Genomic DNA, 15,348 nt, shown 5'->3' with positions numbered 1-15,348 from the left:
CACATTTGCTGGCCACCTTCTCCGTGTCACACACTTAAAATATAAAGACGAATATTCTGGGAGAAGATTACTATTCCAGGGAAGACTAGGCCTGGACTTCCTGACAGTTACCCAGCAACAATTTTGCCTCCTATGAGAAAAGAGATTATAACTAAATTGTGGATAAATCCAAAGTGCTGGGCCTTTTCCATGCAGGCACTAAGGGAGGTTGAAGGAAGTATAGAAATGCCTGCATGTGGCATTTTGCTTTCCTAAACTAGTAAAAGTAGGAGTGAGATTCCACCATAATAGAAATCTAAAAGGATTTCACTAGAAGCAAAAGGTTTAAGTAATATTCACCATGCACATCCCTGCACCTAGCTCCACCTTTGAGATTTCTCTGAGATCTGTTTAGAAACGTGCCTCCATTTTCTGGAATCATAGCCTGAAAATTCCCTACTGAGGCTCAGCTGTAGGTTTAGGGCGTGTCCTCTGTTGTGTACCTTAAATCAATAACCAGGCATATTCAGCTTAGAGGCCCAAAAGCATTTGAGTCATTGAAGATTGCTACCTCAGACAGAAGCTGAAACAGTAAAGACAACACCTAGATCTTGTTTGACTAGAAACAAAGGAGGATGAAAAGCTTCGCCCAGCTTCTATGTCACGGTACCCTGAAGTTTCCAACTGGTTACAATTAAAATAATCAAAATATGATCTAGATCAGGAAAGAGAGGCATCCCCAAATCTGGGAGACGTTATGCTTGCTGCCCCCTCACCTATATCATCAGTGGCAATAATAACAAAAACTAACTTTTTTCCAGCACCGTGCTAAATGCTGTTTGTACATTAACTCATTTAAATCCCCATGGCAATCCTACGATAGATAAACTATTAACTCCATTTGACAGATAGCTTTTTCACTTCAATAAAAAAGGAAATTTGTTCCCAGAATATATTAAAAAACTCTAACAATAAAAAAGACAGCCCAGTTAAAAAATGGACAGATCTGAGAGGTACACAAATGGCCAACAAGCATATGAAAAGATGCTCGTCAGCCTTCAGAGGAATAAATGCAAGTCAAAATCGTAATGAGATAACACTTCATACACACTAGGAAGGGCAGGAGCCAAAGGACAGAATCACAAATGTTGGGGAGGATGTGCAGAGATTGGAACCCTTGCGCACTGCTGGAGGGAATAGAAGACGGTGCAGCTGCTTTGGAAAATAGTCTGGTAATTCCCAAAAGGGTACACAGAGATAGCCTATGATCCACTGCTAGGTGTATACCCAAGAAAAATGAAAACGTGTCCAAACAAAAACTTGTTCCCAAATGTTCACAGCAGCGTTATTCATAATAGCCAAACGGAAACAACCCAAATGTTCATCAACTGATGAGTAAATAAAAAGTGATACAGCCATACATGAAATATAATTAGAATGAAAATAAACAAAGTACTAGATACATGCCACAACATGGATGAACCTGAAAAACTTTATGCTAAATGAAAGAAGCCAGTTACAAAAGGCCACGTATTGTAAGACTCCATGAATGTGAAATGTCCACAATATGTAAATCTATAGACAGAAAGTAGTTTAGTGGTTGCCACGGCCTAAGGACGCTGGGGGAAAAGACAGTATGGGGTTTCTTTTGGGCTGATAAAAGTGTCCCAAAATTGACACTTGGTGATGGTTGTAAAAAACTCTGTAAACATCTTCAAAAATAATGAATTATATACTTTAAATGGGTGAATTGTATGGTAGTTTAATTATATCTCAATGGCTTTTTTTTTAAAGGAAATTTAACATCACTGCTGTGATTAAGAAGATAAAATGAAATCACACCATTTTTATTAAATTCTCACTACATAACTGACCAAGGCTCTGAGACCAGACCTGGTCTACTCATTGAAGAAAATGAGCGTGAGGTTGGAGTGGGGGGAGAATTAAAAGTATTAGAGAAGTGTTCAAGACACACGGACTTCTTTTTAATATACTGAGAAGGAATGAAAGAAAACTACAAGAGGGATTTCTAATTAAATATTTCAGTGCTATTTAAGGCACGTTCTCCTATGACCTAAAAGCATCACTTTAGGAATCATGGTACACGTCCTACACTTTAGGAAACATTGCACTTAAAAGTATTTCCTCAACAACAGAAGATGGAATGGAATAAGTCACTTGGAAAGCAGCCCCCAAAAATGAACTTTCTAGTAATATTTTTAAACTGCTAGGTCTTCTTCCATTGTTACCAACATCAGATTAAATCTAAACCAACCTTGTAATGGAAAGTGAAATGTTTTCATTTCCTCCTTTGTGAGAAGGCATTTGATAATGCCCACTTTCTTAGAGCCATACTTTTGAATGATGGGGTCATCTTGCAGGTTGATGCTGACTTTTGAACTGGCAGAAGGTAAAGACCCTGAAACAAGAAGCACAATTGAATGTACGTTAGACTTTGTGTGTAAGAGACCTCAGAGGACATGTCTCTTAAACCTTGTGTAGGGTGAAGATGGTGGAGATGAAACGACGTGTAAGATCCAACCCCAACTTTTAAGGAGCTCGCACTCCAATAATTATGGGCACACAGAGAAAATAAGTTCCAAATAGGTAGAATAACAACAGCTATAAAAAGGAAAGGAAGAGTACCCTGGCTGGGGTGTCCAGAGGTGGTGCAAGGGAAGTCCAGATTAGCTGGGTCTTGAAGAAAAGGCAGAATTCAGATAGCGAGTATATGAGACCTGCCCGTTACAGCGCCTGCTCCTCCTAACAGGTCACTGAGCTGACTTGACTCCATCCCTCACCACTTGCTAAAGCAACAGCCTGCTCTTTAAGCAGAGGTGGTCACTGATAAGAAGTATCAAGAGTGGGGACCTGGCTTAGGAGGGACCCACCCATAAAGTGACCAGTGACTTGATAGTCCTTTTCAGGATGTGTTCTAAAGTGACGATGGTAATTAGCTAAGCCTGCTTTCAGAATTGAACCAGGAAAAATAGAAAATGACCAGTCAGAAGAGAATCAAAGACAAAGATGCCACAAAATGGACAGAGAACGGGTCTTCACAGAGATACTTAGAGTCCTGATGGCTCCCTGGCCCACGTGCACTCTTCAAATACCCCTCTCACTTAGGTGGCCCGAATGACATCTGGTCCTTGCAACCAAAAAGGCCCAAGTGTCATCAGTAGAAAGAGAGCATTCCAGGCCAAAGCAGAGATGTCATACCAGGTTCAGTGACAAGACCAGTCAGGAGAAGAAAAGGTCTGTAAGAGAGGCGTGTAGGTAACAATTTTGACAGAAGAGGACAAAAGGAAATTGTAGACCCCGGTGAATGCCAGGCTCAAGAGCTAGGACTTTAGTCCATCATTCGGTACATACTGGGGGACAAAAAGTTCCTGAGAAAGAAAGTGGCATAACCAAACCCGATTTTAAAAAAGATCAACCTCAAAGATACGTAGAAAATGGAGCAGAGAAATGAGAAAAGGTCTGGATTAAGACGGTGGAAAAGACGGAGGAAAAAGAATATACGAAAGACACATTACACAAGAAAAACTGAAAGAGCATAGTGACAGAACAATGCAATTCAGTCAATAAAGTACTTACTGAATACATGCCTGACATTGTTTTGGCCACTTGCAAGTCCCCAGTGAACAAAATCAACAAAATTCTCCATGGAACTTTAATTCTAGTTGGGAAGATGGACAATAAACTAACATAATACATCACGTGAGGATAAGGACTATGGAGAAAAGTAAAGGAGGGAAAGGAGGAGCGGGAGAGCTGGGGCAGGAAAAGGATTCCTACTGTTATCTATTTATGATCAGGGGGGTCGCTCTTATAAAGTGACATCGGAACAGAGATTGACATGAGCAAAGGGAATGAGCCACGCAGACTGGGGATAAGGAGCTACAAGAAAAGCAATTCTAAAATTCAAGACCGGTGTCCTAGAGAAAAATGGTACCAACAGAAAAGGGGATTTGAAGACGGAAGCCTGTTATTTTGGGATAAGAAAAATGCTTCTAGCTATGTTACGATTCAGGGGACAGTGAATGTCCAAGTAGCAACAGCCAGCAGGCAGCTGAAAATGCAGCCTGGAGTCTGGGAAATCAGACCTAGAGATGAAGGTATAGGAGTTATCCACAGAGTGACAGAGAAACTTGGAAAGAACAGATGAGTGTTCCAAAGGAAAGACTGAATTTGGAATCGATTCCACAGGAAGATCAGTGTGCTCTGGATCATACCTTGGGAACTTTGATACTTAGGATGGGGAAAACAAAGTGAAATGTTTAAGAGGACAGAGAGGCCGTAAGCCTCTGGCTCCCTGGTCCCCACAGAATGAAACCCGAAGTCCTCAGCACAGTGTTTCCTGCAGGAGGACATGTCGGCTTTCACAGACCTGTCCAGCCTCATCTCACCACTCCCCACGGATTCCATCCCCGCCCCCATCCAGTCACCCCCAACAATCTAGATATTCTTCAGCCAAATCAAATTTCTTTTTCCTGATTAGATCTTTCCTTTTACAAGTCAATGTTTTTACATGAGCACTGAGTCTCGTAAGGACTACTCTTATTTACTCAAAGATGTTTAAAATACAGTGCAGGTCATATGTGGGCTCATGTGTGGGCATCTATAGGAAGGAGAAGAGAATGGAAGGGTAGGACACTAGATGCCTGAGACATAGGATAATGGGAAACAGTGTGGGAGGAGACGGGCAGGAATCACTGGTTACTCCTTACCCCTTTTTCCATGTCCCTTGAGTGCAAATATGCAACTATTTAATTATTTCTGAACACACAAAAAGCATCACTCACCTTACAGTGTGTAATGAACTCTGATACCAATTACCTCCTTCCTTCCACTCAAAACAGGTTAGCTACAACTTTCTAATGGATGTAACCCCCAGTTTGAAAAACATTGCTATCGTGGATTTTTTCCTTTTTGCTGGCCAGTATCTAAACCTCCTGCTTATTCCTCACTGTGAGTAGTAATTGTGGGTGTCCCTTATAGCCATCAAAGGCAAGCTCTTCCTTCCGATCTGTACACTTGCATGTACAAAGACACAGTGACAGTTTAAAAATTATTCACAGCAATTCTAAAAGTCCAATGTTAGCGATATCCAGGGGAAACCTAACCAGATGGTTTCTGAGGCATGAATCCCAACTATAGTTTCTGTTGTCTCATTTCTCTGGGTACTTATCCATTTTTCCCCTTTAAAAAATTTGCTTTTCTGGTTAAATCAGAATTGAGTTTTGTTGTTTACAAGAATAAAATTGACTGTTAAACCTACTTACAAGCATATCCATAGTACCTTTTAGAATGAGCAAATCATCAAACCGGAGTCACGGCCTTACCTGTGCTCAGCTTGGACAAATCCTCAGTTGTTTCTTTCTTTTGCAGCCCAATGATATCAGCTAGAAAATCAGATGATGGAGAAGGCAAGCGGAATTTCTGAAAATACGTAACAGGATTTCACAAAAATGCTCGAAAGCAGCTAAAATGCTGTCAAAGACTTAGGCTTTACTGTCAGCTCAATGCCAGAGGTCTGGACCTGCATTGTGTGTGTTGTAAAATGAGGACTGTTTCCTTACAGGTAAGTGAAGCTGCATTTATCCCATCCCAGAAATGTATTTTGCGTCTCTGATTACACCTGGTAAGAAAGACAAACATTGCAGAAATGTCTGACTTAGAAAAGGAAAGTCCCTTCTATTTTTCAAAGCACTCCCATATCTATTACTTCAGTGGATGGCACGCCAGGTTGTTAGGACAGATGAATAGCAAAGCGATGTAGGGCTCCAGCCTCAGGCTCACCTGGGCTTAAATGCCAGTGCCACCACCTACTAGCTGTAACCTGGAAAAGTCATTCAGTTTCCTCATGTATAAAATGGGAATAAGAAAGCATCTGTGTCTTACAGGACTACTGTGAGAATTAAAGCTGACATTCGCAGCTTGAATAATGTGGGACCTAGCACATAGGGAGCGTTCAATAAACGAAAGCAGAAAAGAAAGAGACCCAAGGAGATTCAATGAGGGCGCACCAACTCCAATGCCCCAGGGGTAAATGGATGAAACAGTCCACTAGAGAAAGGAGGCGGCTGGGGGACAAAGGACAGCCAGCACGTGCTGCTTTTTAGCCGCAGATACTGTTCTAAGGGTGCCCCATCTTGTGATGTTGTCGAGAGAGGCCGGAAAACTGATTTCATGTCAATTTTACAATTTTTGAAAACACCATAGCCCAAATGAAACAGGATACGATCAGCCTAGGAACTACAGACTGCAATCTGGGAGTAGGTGTTTTGCCTCGATCCCCCCCCAAAAACCAGAGACAAACTCAATCTCAACACAAGAGCTCTGCAGCTTGGTGCTTTTGCTCCACAACCCGCCACTTGTTCACTCAGGCTGCAAAGAGCCGGGTCTGAGATGCTGCCCTGGTCTCTAGGGGGCAGGGCGAGACTCAGGCCCCAATACAAGGTCTCCTAACTTACGTGTCTGAATGCCTTTCGGAGAAACCCAAACTCCATGTAGAACTTGTAGAAGTGTAGCTGACTCATCCCCTGTAGTACAAAAACCACCACGTTGTTCAGGTTGTTTTGGTGAAAAAGCTGGCACCAGCTGTTGAAAAATCAAACCAACACTGCTAAGTGATACTGGCAAGTCAGTTATAGGCAGACAGATAGGAAGTGCGGGAGGGAAAAAGCAGTGGGCAACAGCTAATGGAGTTTATCACCACTCACTGACTGCCCAGAAATGGACGGAAAGCGGCTATTAGGGCACAGAATTCAAGTAAACACGTCTTGAGATAATAATTTGTTACATTCAAATCAAGGCGGCTACCATGTGAAGTGCAATGTATTCAAATCCAAAATCCTGTTAAGATTTGCTTCAAATCTTAAACTCAGATTTGTTTTCAATAGGAACCAAGTTCACTTTACAAAGGCATATCTGCAAGATCCCAGCCTGCTGGGCAGTTCTTCCTCGGCAGGTAATCATGACTGGCTGCAAGAAAGCCAGTTTTAGATAAACTGACAGACCAATGGCGATACTTATTTGTCAATGCAGAAGATGGCTTTTGAGGGATCTGTCTAGTCAGCCTCCCCTAGACAGATGTGTGAATTTGAAAATCTCTCTATTGGTCCATATACAAAAGCAGTGTTCATTAGACATTTAATAATGGCATTGAGAATATCAGAATAGTAAAATTCTCTTTGTCCTTTATTTTTGACAGGGAGAAAAAAGACAGATTCTTAACACATGGTTATGTCATTTCAATTGGTTCTCCTTTGGGGGTTACAAACCAAAATACGTCTAGCGGCCAGACAATGTAATAAAGGAAGCAGGCCAGGTGGGACACTCAAGTGCACGTGACTGATCTGAACGGGGGAAGCCACCATTCAGCTTTAGCAAATTGTTGCCATGTGGGAATACAGGCACAGTTGCCAGATCTCTGAGCTTTTGAAGAAGTCAAAAATCTGGATTTTTATAAAAGGAATTCCCAAATAAAATTGTTGGCAACCAGCATAAAATTTTTTTTAGGACATTCTGGATGGCAAACCAGTCATGTCAGTTAAGGCAGATACGGCCCTCTAGACACCACTTTGAAACCTCAGGTCTATACCCACCATTTCAGTTCATCTCTTACCTGGGTTTAGGAACACTGGATTTGCCCATAACTGCATACTTCAGCAATCCACATAGCTGCTCGTGGGTTACTTCCCAGTTTTCGGTAAATAAAATGGTAGATAAGCGTGCTTTCTGTAAAGGCAAGTCAGGGCATAAGAAATTGTTATCAAGAATAGCAACAAAGCAAGGCAAATTATTAACATTTTCCAATTTGATTAATTTAGGATACATCCAAACATAAGGAGGGTTCTAATTCATCGGAAAGGAAGGTCTAAAACAACATTGTGGTCTTGTAGGATTGTTTGTATAAAAGATACATTAAAAAAGGGGGGCTTGGGGGATGGACGGTTGTGCTGGCAACTACTACACATGTTGGTCGGGGGAAGTTTATGGTCCTGTTCTCACAACTTTTCTGTAAGTTGAAGATTGTTTCCAAATAAAAAATGATTGAGATTATCGATTTCCTTACCTTTCTTACCACATTAACCTTTAAAAAATTGTTCTACCAATCAAAAAAAAAAAAAGAAGAAACAGGGAATCCTGTTTTAATCAAAAACGTTTTGATAGCGCTCATTCCTTTCTAACCTACTGCAGGACTTACTCATCCTATTATCTTCCGTCTCTGTCCATGGAAGGAAGGGGCCTTCTCCGTGTTCCCTGAAGTACCCCGAGTGCCTGCCTCGGGCAGCGCCTAACAACGGCGTCTGACGACGGGTACAGATGCCCCTCGGCCTTACCGTTCCCCTGCTGGGATGTCGATCGCACGGCCGCCGGGCCCGGGATAATCCCAGAACCGACGACAATTCCTGGCGCACGGAAGACCCCAATGACCATTTGTTGAGTGAACGGACCCTGTGTTCACACCTTATGTGCCAGGCACTCGACCAGGTCGAAACCATCACCATCGGCCCCATTCCCGTGTACGGACCCGAGAGGTGGGTGGGCCTCGCCAGCGACCGGGGCCCCCAAGGCGGCGGGGCGAGGGCCGGGGGGGCTCCAAAGGGCCCCGGGCCTCGCAGTCGGGCTCCCCGCGTTGCTCACCTTGACCTGGGGATGTCTCTCCTCACGTTCCCAACCGGCCCGCAGCGCCTCGGCCGCCCCGCCCAGCTGGCTCGGGGCCTGCCTCCTCTTCCGGCCCCTCTTGGGGGGCCTCTCGGTGTTTTCCTTCTCTGGCTCCATGAGGCTGTGGAGAAAGATGAGTGGGCGCTGAGGGCACCCGACGCCTGGATGCCCTGGGCCGCCCCCCGAGAGGCGCCGGGAGCAGCAGCGGCTTCGAGAACCTACGGCCTCCGTTAGATCCTCCCCTCGGTTCCCACACCGCTCTCGCCCGCCGCGCCAAGCGAGGGTGCCACGATCTGGCCCGTTTCGCCGCGGAGAAAACAGCGCCGCCTCCGGCCGCACGGCTTTAACGCCTGCGCCGCACTCCGGGCTCGAAACGGTTCCCCAACGGCCGATCGCGCCTCCGCCGGTTGGACAACAAGGGAAAGGGGCGCTGCCGCGCGGCTCCCCCGCCCAAAGCCACTCCCCACACCGCTCGGACCTCGAGATCGCCGAAGAGCAGCCCCGCGGGAGCACTGGCCGACCCGCCTCCGCCCCCACCTGCGCCGTAACGGTCGGCGAAGCAGCTGGTTCAGCCGTTAGGACGGACCGGAAGTGGGGGTCGCGCGACTTCCGGCAGTTGGGCCGTTGAGAGAGGGGCGTGTCGGGAATGGCGACCAAGAGGCTGGCGCGGTGCGTGAGGGGGCCCCGGGCGGGGGGCGGGCCCTGGTCGCGAGCTGGTGTCCGAGGGGGCGGGGCAGGGGGCAGCCCCCGCGTGTCCCACCTGCGTCGCGGGCTCGGGCTGCAACCTGGGCCTCGAGCCTCGCGTCGCCCCACGAGCGAGGGTGGGAGGAGCTGGGTTCTCGACTGTGTGCTCTGGAGCCCGTGTCGGCGCGTTCTGAGCGCGGGGGGACGGTTGGACAGCGCCGCGTGGACCGTTCGGAGGTCTCAGCCCCCATCGTCCCCGTCAGGCTGTGCACCCCCGTCCCCCACTTCCTAGTGATCCGTTTCATTCGGGACGGGAATCGGTGTGGCCTTCTCCCTGGTTCCTGCACCTTCCCGATTTCCTAGGAGAGAGTCATGTATTAGCGAAAAGCACGGGCTTCAGAGTCGGGGAGATCCGGGGTTCACCTATCAAATATGTGCCCTTCGGCAAATGACGGAATTCGCTTTCTCATTCATTAAATATAGGTAGCCAACGTGACTACCTTGCGCAGTTGTTGAGGACCAAATGACAGCACCGTCTTCGTTCAGGGGCGGCTAGGTAGTAAGAATCAGTGAATTAGCTGCTCTTCCCAACTCCCATCACACCTCTTAAATAAACAAAAGCAGACCCGGGGGTGTCTGTCTGCCTCGTTAAACTCGACTACTCATCAAAGGAGCTTGTCTCACCTGCACTCAAGACTTCGGTCAACTCCTCCCGTTCTGTGAACTCAGGGGAACAATGGGGATCCTTTAGCCTACGTTACCTTGCATGGTTTACCATGGATGTCTAGTTTCCTGACCCAGGTGTTGAAGCTCCCAGAGGGCTGTCCCCTCAGAACTGCCTTGTACATATTATCAGACGGCGCTTAAAAATGCGAAGGCAAAACTAACTTAAGCTTTTCCGTGCATTTTCACCTCTGCAATCACTTGAGTTCTTCAGTATTACTGTAAAATAAGGGTAGCACCAAGAATTTAGCCTAGGTTTGCAAATATGTACTTTGAGGTCCGTGCATGTAACAGGACTACTGGAATCAAAAGAGAGGGTGGCAGTTAGTGCAAGAACCAAAGTCTTTTGCTCTCCAAGTCTGGTTCAGTTTCCTCTCCATCACAATATATTAATACAGTAATAATGAGAGTTACACCATTAGTTTGTTAGCCTATTCAAATAGGAATGTGAATGAGTTGTTTGAACAGATGCGGTTGTTTTACATTTTTAGGCAGCTTGGATTAATTAGAAGAAAGTCAATAGCACCAGCAAATGGAAATCTAGGAAGAAGCAAATCCAGTAAGTAGTATGCTTTAGTTTCTTTCTATTTTGGACCTTGCACTTTTAACACTGGTAAAGCAAAGGACACCCTGATCTTTTGCAGAGCAATTATTTGACTACTTGATTGTCATTGATTTTGAGTCGACATGTTGGAATGATGGGAAACGCCACCAGAGCCAGGAAATAAGTAAGTCTGGACTGCCAGTGGCCAAAACCAGCATTAGATGAGTCACTTTAAAGTTTGTAGATATAAACCAGTCAACAGTTAAAGAAAACGAGATGGCCTGTAAATTGGCAGTTTACTCTAAAACCTGACTTGACAAAAAAAGGAAAGCCTAATGTGTCATCACATAAAACACTTGTTTTAGGAATACATACAAAACCTGAATTGCATAGAAGCTGAAAAAAATACCTTTGCCAAAAGAGGTACATTTCACCTTCCACATATGTGGTCTTTATATTTTATTGTGGAAGTATATTCAAGAATTTTAAATAGATATACTCATAACTTTGACATTTTTAACTTATTCTTTGGCATAACTTGATTATAACCATCACATCACACTGTCATTTGCTTTTACTGAAACAATGATTGTTTTATAATGCTATAATGATGGCAATATGTTTAATTTAGAGTGATTACAGCATTAATTTAAGTTACACATATTCAAGTGTCAATTGATGATTCTTTCATGTAGTTGAATTTCCAGCAGTACTTCTGAACACATCAACTGGAGAAATTCAGTCTGAGTTCCATACTTACGTTCAGCCTCAGGAACATCCAATTCTTTCTGAATTTTGCACGGAGCTGACAGGTATAAAGCAGGTATGTCCTTCCCTTTTCCTACCTCTCTTCTCACACACACCTCCCCCACCGCCAACAAAAAACAAGCAGGTGTGCTCCAAATATTAAAATCCAGAAATCAGTTTCAAAAAGAAAATAAAAGCTATATACCATTTAGAATTAAATTTATTCAGTGTTAGGAGTGGAAAACGTCCCCTCCGGAAATCCACTGGAATCTTTAAAACTTAGGAAGAATAGTGTTGTAAAAATGAATATCAAACTTATTTTATGGAAATTAAATACATCAAATTTCTGTCGGTCTGGGTTTAATTATTATATTTCTGTGTGATTTTTAGATTGGTCAACTTAATTTGTCTTACCTTGCAGAGTTCTCATTGTATTATCACTTTCCCCTGTATTTTAACATCTTTTCACTAAATAAAGTCTTTGTCACTTAGAACCTCTTCTTTGTTATGTCCCCCACGGTGCCTAATTATGTGCCCAGTAATTATGGAATTCGGTTTTTCAATTGAGATTTTGTGACTCTCTTCAGGATCAAGTTGATGAAGGGGTCCCTCTGAAGATTTGCTTATCCCAGTTCTGTAAATGGATTCAGAAGATTCAGCAACAGAAGAAAATCATTTTTGCTGCTGGGGTTTCAGATATATCTACTTCTGAAGTAAAATTATGTGCATTTGTTACTTGGTCAGGTAAAAAAAAAATGTTGTATCTATTTATCATAAATGAGTAGTATTGCCACTATGTAGTTCTTTATCTCTAGTGAGAATTTTACTTGTTCAACTCCTGGGCCGGGAAAAGAAATCCAAGGGCCTAGCAGATGTTAACCAAGAAAAGTAAATGTATTCATATTTTAAAAATTACCATTCTGGGATACCTCAAAATTTAAGGTTTAACTTTAAGAATCTTTCTAGATTGTTCCTTTCTGTTCTTCTGAGTCCAGGCAAAGATGATTTAGTGAAAACTCATGCTATTTTTTACAAAGTTGAATAAAAAGAGTTCTCATTCAACTCATATCCTTTGCTTTTATAATTTTGCACTAATGTAGACATGAAAGGGAAAACGGGCATTTTATTTATAAATGATGATAATATAAGTAAAAACCGATGGCATCATTGACTTTGTTCTATTTTAATATATTTAATGCAGATTGGGACTTGGGGGTTTGCCTGGAATATGAGTGCAAAAGAAAACAGCTGTTAAAACCTGTGTTCTTAAATTCTTGGATTGATCTCAGAGCAACTTACAAGGTAAGGGTCAAGATGTTCGCTTTCCTTCTACTGAAAAATGATTAAACTTTATCCCACACGTGGGTATGGGTCCCTACAAATAAAATGTTTTCTTCGGAAATGTTCACATGACTACATTTCTTAAAGTAGGTAAAAATAACACAACAAAAATAAGCACATCCCAAGTCTAGTAGAACTAAAAATGTCCACGGAAAGTAAGTTAAGTGCTTAACACCTAGCCTTTGAAATAGTAATCATGTCTTTAGATATGTTCTCATTTATTTGCTTAGATTTTCTATAGGAGGAAACCAAAAGGACTACGTGGTGCCCTGCAGGAAGTGGGAATAGAATTCCTGGGACGAGAACATTCTGGTTAGTATAAATTGAAAATTATTTTATTATGCAAGTAATTTTATAAAGTCTTTGGTGTGAATCTCATTTTTTTGTGATGTCATTATTAAGGAATATTCTTCAGTGTAAGAAAAGCTCCTAATCTGAGTGTGCCAAAAAATGTATACACATGACTTGTATTCATCTTTTGTTACGGTATATGTTGAGCATTACAGTTTAGTACAGGTATTCCTTTCTTAAAATGTGTGTACATTTTTGGGCACCCTCTGTATACAATTCAAATTGTTTCTAAGACTTTCAAATTACTACTTTCATAAAGTATTGTAAGAGAAAGACTACCACCTGTGGTTTTCCAGTTGCTAAAAAGAAAGAATTCACCAAATTCAATGGAGGTTAAACAAATGTCCAGATAACACAGTGGACTAGTGAAAAAACTGAATAAGACTGTTAGATTACTCATGAAACATCGTCCGTACAGAATGGTGGTCACCTTGGGAACCGCATGAGAAATTTTCACCTTCTCTGTGAAGGTCTGAGACCTTGTCTTTCTTTATGAAGGCTGCCACAGCTTTCCACGAGGCTAATTTATCATGATTAAAGTTGGTAGATGATTATAAAACTAACAGCATGTTCCAACTGCTATTTAAGTGGTGTTCCCCCCCACCCCCCGTATTTCTTTACACTGGTATCACTAAGTTCAGTTTTTGATATTTATTTCCTCAGGGTTGGATGATTCTCGGAATACTGCCCTTCTTGCTTGGAAAATGATCAAGGATGGTTGCTTAATGAAAATTACCAGGTCCTTGAACAAGGTTAGTGGTGTCTTGCCTTTTTGTCGTCTCAAACTCCAGAAGTAATTGTGGGGTCATTGAAATGTAGATGTCATGTGTGCAGTCATTTATAATCAATGGTGACATTTTTTTTTTTTTTTTGGTCATATAACGTATACTAAAGAAATTCTGGAGGCACAGTTGCTAAAGTTGTTGGATTTGTCTGTGGAATCGTAGGTTCCCCCTAAGAAGAATCCCAACATTTTGGCCAGAAATCTGAATACAAATCAAGTTGAAGAAACATCGGCCTGCAACAGTAGCCTTTGGAGTCCCAGTGTACATGATAGGGAGCCTAAAAATACAGTATGTCACCATGACAAGGTTCAGATGAGGTCAGTTGGTGTGAATTCTATAAAGGCACGGCAAGACGAGCCGCAACCTAGGAGCAGTATAAGGGTGGGTCTTCACAATGCCAAAAGCTGTTCCTCTCTCTTCAACACTCGCTCCTCTACTTTGGGGTGGCACTCGCGGAGTCCCAGCTTGCCTGCACCTATGCAGGAGCAAATCAGAAGCGAGCATTGTGCACTGGACACCAAATCTAAGGCTTCAACAATGGGTTCAGAACTGGTACTCGTTTCCACGACCCTTTCATCTGTTAATCATGTTTCCGATATGGAAGTGAGTTCAGCTCTTGACTGTTTGCCTATGCTGGCCGACTGGGAGGATGTAGCTTTACTGCCAGCATCTCAGCCTGAGCAAAATGCAGACTGTGTACCTCCCATTAGTGACCCAAACTTAGATACGTCACTTAATTCTGGAGAAAGATTAACGGTTTTAAAGGAATCTGAAATGCTGAGCCATGAAAACTTTGCAGGCACAGAAGAAACTCCTCGAAAATCTGAGACCACTAAGGCAGTTGTGTATAAAAGTCCACATACTACTATTTATAATGTAAAAGAAGCCAAAGATCCGGGTTCAGATGTTTCTAACTTTAAGTTACCTGGGTGCAGATCAAGTAGCTTCAACAGTGTTAAAGCCGGTGTGTCTCATCCTTCAGTTTTGGGGACACATTCTCTTTTAGGTGTCACTAAGAGGAAGCCATCCAGTTTCCCTGCTTTCCCACCAGCAAAAAAACAGACCTTCACCATTCATGAAGAAATGCCTACATCATCTAATGGCTCCCCAGTGAGAAGTTGTCAGAAGGTTCTCTCTTCTGTCTTAACCTCTACAGTGAACCTACAGGAGCCTTGGAAGAGTGGGAAAATGACCCCTCCGTTATGCAAGTGTGGCCGGAGATCTAAGAGACTAGTTGTTTCTAATAATGGACCGAACCATGGAAAAGTCTTCTATTGTTGTCCGATTGGCAAATACCAAGAAAACAGAAAATGTTGTGGTTATTTCAAATGGGAACAAACGCTTCAAAAGGAAAGAGCCAAGAGCTTAGTTCAGTCTCCTTCCTCACGGGGACTTGCTTTTAGTTCTCCAGAAACAAGCCATATCTGTGACAGAAATGTAAATGTTTCTACTGAAAATTCATTGAGACTCAGACCTTCAATGAGGACTTGATAATCTTTCCTTACATCTAAACTATGTTTT

General features: G+C 43.0%; 2 protein-coding genes across 5 annotated transcripts in view; one reads left to right on the top strand and one right to left on the bottom strand.

Annotated features, from left to right (window-relative positions):
• REXO5 (RNA exonuclease 5) overlaps positions 1-9,304 on the bottom strand; it is a 24,852-nt gene extending 15,548 nt beyond the window's left edge. Inside the window, exons 1-6 of one of the 3 annotated variants that reach the window (XM_033101389.1) lie at positions 9,190-9,304; positions 8,632-8,773; positions 7,610-7,722; positions 6,456-6,582; positions 5,325-5,421; positions 2,255-2,398 (exon numbers count right to left, since the gene is read on the bottom strand). In XM_033101389.1, the coding sequence (XP_032957280.1) occupies positions 2,255-2,398; positions 5,325-5,421; positions 6,456-6,582; positions 7,610-7,722; positions 8,632-8,769 (619 nt within the window). In that variant the 5' untranslated portion in view covers positions 8,770-8,773; positions 9,190-9,304. The other 2 variants (XM_033101388.1, XM_033101390.1) reach the window with 2 other exon arrangements.
• On the top strand, positions 9,187-15,348 carry ERI2 (ERI1 exoribonuclease family member 2). 2 transcript variants are annotated; one of them, XM_033101391.1, is made up of 9 exons: positions 9,187-9,321; positions 10,551-10,618; positions 10,704-10,787; positions 11,299-11,426; positions 11,938-12,094; positions 12,552-12,652; positions 12,922-13,003; positions 13,706-13,794; positions 13,990-15,348. In XM_033101391.1, the coding sequence occupies exons 1-9, from the start codon at positions 9,299-9,301 to the stop codon at positions 15,316-15,318; spliced, it is 2,061 nt and encodes a 686-aa protein (XP_032957282.1). In that variant the 5' UTR covers positions 9,187-9,298; the 3' UTR covers positions 15,319-15,348. The 2 variants fall into 2 exon arrangements, with proteins under 2 accessions (XP_032957282.1, XP_032957283.1); XM_033101392.1 differs by lacking the exon at positions 13,990-15,348 and adding an exon at positions 13,937-13,987.

The sequence above is a fragment of the Rhinolophus ferrumequinum genome, assembly GCF_004115265.2.
Source record: "Rhinolophus ferrumequinum isolate MPI-CBG mRhiFer1 chromosome 15 unlocalized genomic scaffold, mRhiFer1_v1.p scaffold_54_arrow_ctg1_1, whole genome shotgun sequence".
Classification (NCBI taxonomy): Eukaryota; Metazoa; Chordata; class Mammalia; order Chiroptera; family Rhinolophidae; genus Rhinolophus; species Rhinolophus ferrumequinum.
This window is presented reverse-complemented; position numbering and strand designations above follow the sequence as displayed.

Coding starts and splice junctions, on each gene's coding strand:
- ERI2 (XM_033101391.1), top strand. CDS start 9,299: ATGGCGACCAAGAGGCTGGCGCG. Junction 10,619..10,703: donor TCTAGGAAGAAGCAAATCCA/GTAAGTAGTATG, acceptor GATCTTTTGCAG/AGCAATTATTTGACTACTTG. Junction 12,095..12,551: donor TGCATTTGTTACTTGGTCAG/GTAAAAAAAAAA, acceptor TATTTAATGCAG/ATTGGGACTTGGGGGTTTGC.